Source organism: Hippoglossus stenolepis, chromosome 5, assembly GCF_022539355.2.
Source record: "Hippoglossus stenolepis isolate QCI-W04-F060 chromosome 5, HSTE1.2, whole genome shotgun sequence".
NCBI classification, from domain to species: Eukaryota; Metazoa; Chordata; class Actinopteri; order Pleuronectiformes; family Pleuronectidae; genus Hippoglossus; species Hippoglossus stenolepis.
Window position 1 is genome coordinate 5,147,473 of NC_061487.1, and position 8,844 is coordinate 5,156,316.

At 40.2% G+C, this 8,844-nt stretch overlaps 1 protein-coding gene across 1 annotated transcript; it reads left to right on the plus strand.

The window, feature by feature from the left end:
* The first annotated feature begins 507 nt into the window (after positions 1 to 507).
* Positions 508 to 8,844, plus strand: LOC118109373 (peroxisomal succinyl-coenzyme A thioesterase-like). The gene is given in 9 exon segments (XM_047339777.1): positions 508 to 703; positions 1,435 to 1,528; positions 1,609 to 1,805; positions 4,325 to 4,488; positions 6,261 to 6,380; positions 6,729 to 6,765; positions 6,768 to 6,804; positions 7,149 to 7,242; positions 8,755 to 8,844. Coding segments are annotated over 9 exon segments (1,029 nt in total).

The following is an 8,844-nucleotide window of genomic DNA, read 5'->3' on the forward strand; positions in this document are numbered from 1 at the left end:
TGATCCGTCACAAAGGCTGAGTCATTGGATATGAGAGTAGACTTGTAGGATTCCCCTGGAATACAACATTTTGGCACTTAATGGTTGTAACAATCCTCCTTCCTGTGTTGGTTTTCATGTCAACCTATTTCCATCACAATACCACATCAAATATTTTAACTGAAACCAAGGTAAGCAGCTTGGGAACACCTCCTGGAAATGCTCTCTTGATGATCTCACTAAGCTACAGGGACGCATAGCTCTACTCCAGGACCTTTTGGAATTACTTTTTGGGCATGGACCCAGGAACAACAAAGAACACCTCAAACCACAACCATTCAACCATGAAACAGGTTTGAATCATTTGGCCTGTAGTTCAGTTACTCTTTAATCTGGAGGGTGCATAAAGCTCATTGGACAGGGTGCTTTTGGGCAATGGTCTTGGACTTTCTGCTCCTTAGTCTGCTCTATATTCCTGTAACTGGCAGCTGATCAGGCTGTTGTTAAGTCAGTTGAGTAAAGTGAAGGATGGAACAGAGACAGTGTTGTGTGAACGTGTCAGTCCAGCCGTCCAGAGGGCTCATGGATGAGAAATTCCTCATTCTGGTCAAGGATGTCCTCCCTGCTTCACAGCTAACAATACATGCCCTCCACAAGAGTGAAGATGGAAACATCTGGGAGGCATTTGCTCACTACACAGCAAATGCCACCGGGACTGTGAACGGTTTGTATAAAAATGACTTCAAATGTCCATGATTTTGTAAAATGTATCTTTTTTTGAAAGTCAATTTTAATAATAATTTATAATTTTAATGATTTATGTAATCACATTGTATCCTTCGCCAAGTAGGTTATATTTTCACTCCTGTTTGTGTTTTGGTTTGTATGTTAGTTTGTTTGATTGTAAGCAACATTGCACAAAAACAATTGAATGGATTTCCATGAAACTAATTGGAAGGATGGGATATGTACCAGTGAAAAAGGATTTTTTTCCTCTACTATCATCATTTTCTTCACTATTTTACTTCCACGTTGTGAGATGGGACATTTTTCAATATTTTAATTTTCCCAGGGAATGATCTTGATGAAAAAATCTGGCACATTTAGGTAACTGATATCTATGAATGTGTGAAATTTGTTAAAACCTGATCAATCTTTGACAAGGTTAGTCTCTAGTGCCATTCTAGTGTGAAATGTGAACATATAACAAAGTAGTGTAAATTAGAATAGTTAAAACCATGAAATTATGTGAAATTGATATTTTAAAATGTCCAACAATTTCATTTCAAAGAATATTTAGCACCAGTTGTAGTTTTGTTATTCAACAGTTTTTAACTTATTGTATGTCGCTTTGGATAAAAGCATCAGCTAAATGAAATTCCCAACAACCTCGATTAAAACCTTGTATTTAATTCTACAAAAATATAATATTTGTTTAAAGTATTTGATTCACAGTTTCAGAGGATCCCAGTCTTGGTGGGACATATTCTGGGGTTGAACCTATGGGTCTACTGTGGAGTCTCCAACCAGATCCAGGCAGCAAACCTGGTGAAGGCTGGCTTTTCAAAATGAACAGCCCTGATCTATTTGATCAGTAATTAGTATCTGAGTTAACTGTTTCCAATTAACCATCAGACTGAGAAAGATGAACGTCCAGACTCCCATGGAGGTTGTCATCTCAGTGTACCAGGGGCAGCAGACTGAAGGGTTCAAGGATCAGGTACCATTGGGCATTGTGTTGGTGGAGCGCTGGTACATGGCACCTGGTGTCCGCCGGATCCCAGTTACAGATCGTGGACTCACTGGAACCATTTTCTTGCCCCCAGGTAGTTTTAAGATGATTTACAGAAATTAAATAAAATGTCTAAGCTATAATAGATAAATGATAAATAAATAACAGTTAAATATAAAATAAAAGTGACAATTTTCATCAACTTGCTGTTCTTCTTTGTCCCCATGTGTGCCCTAAGCTGAGAGAATAGGCAAGCATCATCATCTGTTGCAGGTCAATTTACAACACCACTGGAGACATTGTAACATGTACATGAGGATGATTTTGCTGTATTCTAGTGAAATCAGAAGTCTTTGTATGCTTCAACCAACTCCGGGGGCCACAAGCCTCTGCCAATTTTTCCTTATTTTTTGGGGTCGGGGGCTGAAAAGTTTGGCAAAACCTTTGACAGTGTGAGGATCATTGAAGGTACCTGGGGTGTGGTGGTTGAGGTGATGGATGGGTATACAATTATATTTTCTTCTCTACTGGAGTCACTAGTCTTAACTTCATTAACCTCTTTACTATTCGGCCATAACAACATATTTGGTTGGAAGACCTTGTCCTACCTCAAACTCAAACTGAAAACTGCTAAACCCAACTATCTGTAACCTACAGAAATTTGACAAACCATGATTGTTTCCACAAACATCAGATTCTTAACTCAGGAAGGAGTACAAACCTGACAAATGAGTCAATGCAGTAGTCAAGGTAGACAACCCAGCAACCCACATGAAAGCCAACTACGCAAAAGCAAAAATGGAAGCCAACTGCAACTTGCTAATATGCAGTGACTTTTGCTTTGAAAAGGAAAAAAGCTCCATATGCTCTGGAGGTAAAAGGGCCCATATTTTACACCTTTCTGGGATTAACGGATAGTAAAAGCCCAGGAAATAATTCACTACCGTTCAAAAGTTTGGGGTCACCCAGACAATTTCGTGTTTTCCATGAAAACTCACACTTTTATTTATCAAATGAGTTGCAAAATGAATAGAAAATATAGTCAAGACATTGACAAGGTTAGAAATAATGATTTTTATTTGAAATATTAATTTTGTTCTTCAAACTTTGCTTTCGTCAAAGAATGCTCCATTTGCAGAAATTACAGCATTGCAGACCTTTGGCATTCTAGCTGTTAATTTGTTCAGGTAATCTGTAGAAATGTCACCCCACGCTTCCTGAAGCACCTCCCACAAGTTGGATTGGCTTGATGGGCACTTCTTGCGTACCATACAGTCAAGCTGCTCCCACAACAGCTCAATGGGGTTGAGATCTGGTGACTGCGCTGGCCACTCCATTACAGACAGCATACCAGCTCCGCTTCTTCCCTAAATAGTTCTTGCATAATTTGGAGGTGTGCTTTGGGTCATTGTCCTGTTGTAGGAGGAAATTGGCTCCAATCAAGCGCTGTCCACAGGGTATGGCATGGCGTTGCAAAATGGAGTGATAGCCTTCCTTATTTAAAATCCCTTTACCTTGTACAAATCTCCCACTTTACCAGCACCAAAGCAGCCCCAGACCATCACATTACCTCCACCATGCTTGACAGATGGCGTCAGGCACTCTTCCAGCATCTTTTCACCTGTTCTGCGTCTCACAAATGTTCTTCTGTGTGATCCAAACACCTCAAACTTTGATTCATCTGTCCATAACACTTTTTTCCAATCTTCCTCTGTCCAATGTCTGTGTTCTTTTGCCCATATCAATCTTTTATTTTTATTGGCCAGTCTCAGATATGGCTTTTTCTTTGCCACTCTGCCTAGAAGGCCAGCATCCCGGAGTCGCCTCTTCACTGTAGACGTTGACACTGGCGTTTTGCGGGTACCATTTAAAGAAGCTGCCAGTTGAGGACCTGAGGCGTCTATTTCTCAACTAGAGACTCTAATATACTTGTCTTCTTGCTGAGTTGTGCAACGGGCCTCCCTCTTCTCTTTCTACTCTGGTTAGAGCCTGTTTGTGCTGTTCTCTGAAGGAGTAGTACACACTGTTGTAGGAAATTTTCAGTTTCTTCGCAATTTCTCGCATGGAATAGCCTTCATTTCTAACAACAAGAATAGACTGGCGAGTTTCACATGAAAGTTCTCTTTTTCTGGCCATTTTGAGAGTATAATCGAACCCACAAATGTGATGCTCCAGATACTCAACTAGCTCAAAGGAAGGCCAGTTTTATAGCTTCTCTCACCAGCAAAACAGTTTTCAGCTGTGCTAACATAATTGCACAAGGGTTTTCAGGGTTTTCTAATCATCCATTAGTCTTCTAAGGCGATTAGCAAACACAATGTACCATTAGAACACTGGAGTGATAGTTGCTGGAAATGGGCCTCTATACACCTATGTAGATATTTCATTAAAAACCAGACGTTTCCACCTAGAATAGTCATTTACCACATTAACAATGTATAGAGTGTATTTCTGATTAATTTAATGTTATCTTCATTGAAAAAACAGTGCTTTTCTTTGAAAAATAAGGACATTTCTAAGTGACCCCAAACTTTTGAACGGTAGTGTATTTTACACAATATTGGCCCTTTGGAGATCATAGTATTGACAGTTGGTGTTTTAATTACTCTGAAGGACCTGGACCTTTCCCTGGCATCATTGACCTGTGGGGTGCTGGAGGGTTGTTGGTAGAGTGCCGCGCAGCTCTGATGGCCTCCCATGGCTTCGCCTGCCTGGCCCTTGACTACCTGAACATCCCCCAGGAAACAGGAAAGATGGTGGACAACGAGTATTTTGAGGTAAATCCAATCAGCATCCCAAAAATATGTATTGTAATGTATACTGAACATATCTGTATTATGTGTGAAGTTTCTCATTGATCCAGGTAATGGTTTTTGAAGAAGGTTTGAATCAAGAGAACCTGGATTTGTTTTAGACACTTGAAGACGTTTGACCTCTCACTTCTATAGTTCTGAGGTTTTTCATAAACCCCCTACAGTCTGAGGTGGTTCATCCCAAAATGCTCTGTAAGATGTCTGAATTGCAGTCAATCCACGTCATGGTTATCCAAGAAGTGTTTAAAAAAACTAGTATCCATACTTGCACTTCCAGCAGACATAGAGCAATAGTTTCATTCCCCAAGTATTTGGTTCTTTAACTGCAAGTTGTTGTTTTATTTTTTTCCACAGCTAGCTCCTGACTTAAGTTTTCTTTTCACCCTGGAATATTAAATTGGGAAAGGGTCTCAAAAGCCCCAAGTTATAGTATGCACTCATTATGTGTGTGTAGGAATGATTAGAAGTTCTGAGTAGTGGGGTGCCTTGTGGCTGAGGTGTTTTCCGCATGGCTGCAACACCCAATGGCTCAATTCCTTCCTCATTCCGTGTTTGCTAAGCTAGTGGTTGTCAACATTAAAACATTCAAATTAACTACAAGAGGTTTCTTTCTGTATTTGAACCTTTTTTTTTCATATATAAATTATTTTTCTGGCAAAGATCTCACCCAAGATTAAGCAGCTTTCAATACATGGGAATTTTCTGAAGTTTGCATCCAACTAAAGACTTTTGATTGGTTTTTAAGCCGATGGTAGGTACGTGATATTTACCACTGGCTAGAACAATTCTACTGACTGTTATTAAACATTTACAGTGCATCAAAAATAATGAGAACACTCAGAGTAAATGTGTGAAAAGATGTGAAACATGTGTGTTAATGGAAGTTGTCTGCAAGCTGGTGAAAGGAGAACTCAGGCAGCAGCTGATGTCTTATGCAGAAGATTTTAATGTAGTCTTGATGCATCAAGGAGACCAGAAGGTGAAACAAACGCTAACAGAGTAACATGAGCAATTCTCACCCCCAAGTCTGAAGATGTCTCCCACAGCATCCCATTATATCTCCCTTTACTTGTGTCACCCATTCTAACAGCACATCCATGAATGGTTAGAATTGCTGTCACTCTCTATGTTACATGTAGGTGTTCACATCCTATTGGATAGTTAAGCCTAAAGTATGCATTCCTAAATCACACTGTGTCCTTACGTCTTGTCACTGGTGAAATACGCAAACGAGTTAAAGTCTGTGAGAGTTGAAGTTGGTGCCTCTCTGTCTGGAGCATCTGAGTTAGATATGAAAGTCCCTCAACGTAGACACTACAATGTACTGTTGGTTGGTCCTTTATCTATAACCTGACCTTTGGTACTGCTGAGAGAGAGAGAAGTGAGTATCTGTGGAATTAGACAGGCTCTATTCTCCTGTACAGATATAGTGTAATATACAATAATATATAGTGGCATATACAGTAATGTGTGAGGATAGTGGAAAATTCCTCAACAATGTGGATGTCTTTCTTTCCTCTGTCACTACATGTCCAGACCTGAGCATGGTGTTTGTTTTACAACTGTAGTTTGTTCTTATTGATTTTTAATCATTTTTATTTCATTAGTCATTTTGGTGGGGAGTGTAACTGTGTTGGTGAAATTCCAGAACAGAGGTGAAGGGGAAAACATGCCACATTGCCAGATCCAACCCTAAGATGTGCCATTGAACAGTTTGATGTGTTTTTCTGCTGTAGACGGCCTACAGAGTCCTGCAGCAGGATCCTCACGTGCTTGGCAGCAGGATCGCCATGTTGGGTTTTTCCCTGGGCACCAGTGTTACCCTTAAAATGGCAGTTTATTCCAAAGTTGTAAAGGTAAGACAACTATTCAACTGAAATTGAAGAAGTTGGATATTTTTAATTCCATTTTTGTTGGTGCGTTGTCATAAAACATTAAAATGTTTTCTTTATGAACTCAAATAATGCTGGTTTAAACAAGATCTCCGATTGACTCTTCTCAACTTTATCTCTAATGATTATCCAGTTATTTACATTTATGAACTTTTTCGTATTCAGTGTTTCCAGATTTTCAGTGGTAGATATTTAGGTCTGCTAATGTGGCTGAGCTGTCGAGATAATGTGTGTGTGTGTGTGTGTGTGCGTGTGCGTGTGCGGGTGTGTGCGTGCGTGTGTGCGTGCGTGCGTGTGCGCGCGTTCTATTAGCTCAGTTGTGCAGTGTGTATTAGTGGGAGTCATGTGCAGATGGAACCATGGCAGACATCTTTGGTTACTGGAGCAAGTATGTTATTCTGTTATACACGCACACGCACACACACCATCCACCCATCATTTTGTTCGATGCTGATTTGAGGTTTTTTAGTATATAGAACTGTACATTTTGTGAACAATAGCCAGACATTTATTCTTTGTGAGATATACCAGGGCTTTTTAACTTGAGAAATGGTATCATCTTCTACAGTGTTGTTGATTGAGTCTTGATTGTTAACAAGAAAAAAAAACCTGGAGAACATTCTTAATATGCCTTGCTTTGAGTATTAACCAACAAGAACAGTATTACTATGCTTATTTACTCCCTCACAGACAATATTAGATCTAACATTGTCTTTGGTTTGTTCCGATCAGAAATGCTTCAAACATTCGCTTCAACAAGGAGAACCAGATGATTTCCCGTGATCTGCTATTGCCCATCCCGACTGACCCCTCACTCAAAGTGGATGTAAGTGGAAATTATGATAATGTTTTTAAATTCATCGTGTTCCATTTCATCTCAAATACATTAATGTTAGTTTTGCACTAATTAAGTTAACTGTCTGTCAGACTAATACTTATTGCTGATATTTACATTAATTAGGAACATACAAATTTGTATTTATTTATTCAGTAATGCTATGGAGGTCACATGTGATGATACCAACAGAACCACATCATGATGTCATCATGATGTGGTTCTGATGTTCCCAAACTGTGAGGACACTCTCCTCACCACTGCACCATACAAAGAAAATGTGTTTGAATTTGTGCCGAGGATCTTGACACCTCTCGCTTGAGGAGGCTGAGCAGTGTGATCTCAGGCAAATCTCATCCACATGTGGTGAGGTTTCCCCATAGTCTTCAGACTTTGCCTCATCCACAGAGTACAGGACAGGTTCAGGAACTCCTACAAGTACTCTTTCATCTGCCCCACAATGGCTAAGTCAGCATCTAATTGACTTAACACGAACCCTGCTTTCCTGAGTTGCGGAACAGCTTGCCATCATCACAACCAGCTCACCATCAGGTGGCGATCACTTGACAGTTCATCTCCTCTCCTAGACATACGACTGGAGACCTCCCCTCGTAGAACTTCTCCCCATTACCTACCGCCTGGCCTACTCAACATACAATCCACATGCCTTTGCCACATGGTCCCACATGATGGTGATTCCACGTTGAGCTTTCAGACAGAGCCCGACCAGGTCCCTTTGTGGCCCGGACACCAGGTGGTTGCTCTGGCTAGATCTCACAGAACCCACTAACTGTTTCTGACTGACTGTTTCATCTAGGTTACTTTGAATCACCCTTAGCCTGGCCCCTCAAATTGGATTAATTTGTCTCCAGGGAACTGTTATAAGAGGGCAAATTACTTCCACCATGGTCACGCTTGGTGAACAGGAGTGAATATTTCCTAAATCTGTAATAATTAAAGAGGTAATAAACCCAAAGCAATCTGGTCTTTATGAAAGCGATGCCAATATTAATAACATTGAAAAATGTTAGGTTGAAATGTAAAAAATCATCCGTAGACCAGGCCATCTCATTTCAGTTCAGCCTATGTGACCCACTGTGCTGCCTTGTTCAAAATACTGAATCAAAATACAGATGGACCTTCCTTTCTCCTGTCCTTCCTTCTTCCATTTAGTTCTACTACTGCAGTACACGTTTTAAACTTCCCTGTTGCTTTGTCTGTGGTGGTGCTCTGCAGTCTATAAGAATTATTCTTTCATTAGTGAGTCCTCCTCAAACAGTTCTATAATATCCTGTCACTTTTTATTGTTTGCGTGCAGATGTTGTGTGCAGAGTGTTTTATACAGTCTATGATGCAGAGTGAAGTTAGAAAAAATTGTGTTTATATAAACACAATATTTTTTGTCTGTGAATGATTTCTACCAGATGACTGTATCTGTTGCTTGCTGTATTTGCAGCAATGATCTTATGGGGTGGAGAGATGGTGTCTCATTCTCATGCTCAGGAAGATGCCTGGAGGAAGACACTGGGCTTCCTGCGGGAGAATCTGTACGGCAACAGAAACCCTGCTGCAACCTTATCATCACACTTGTAA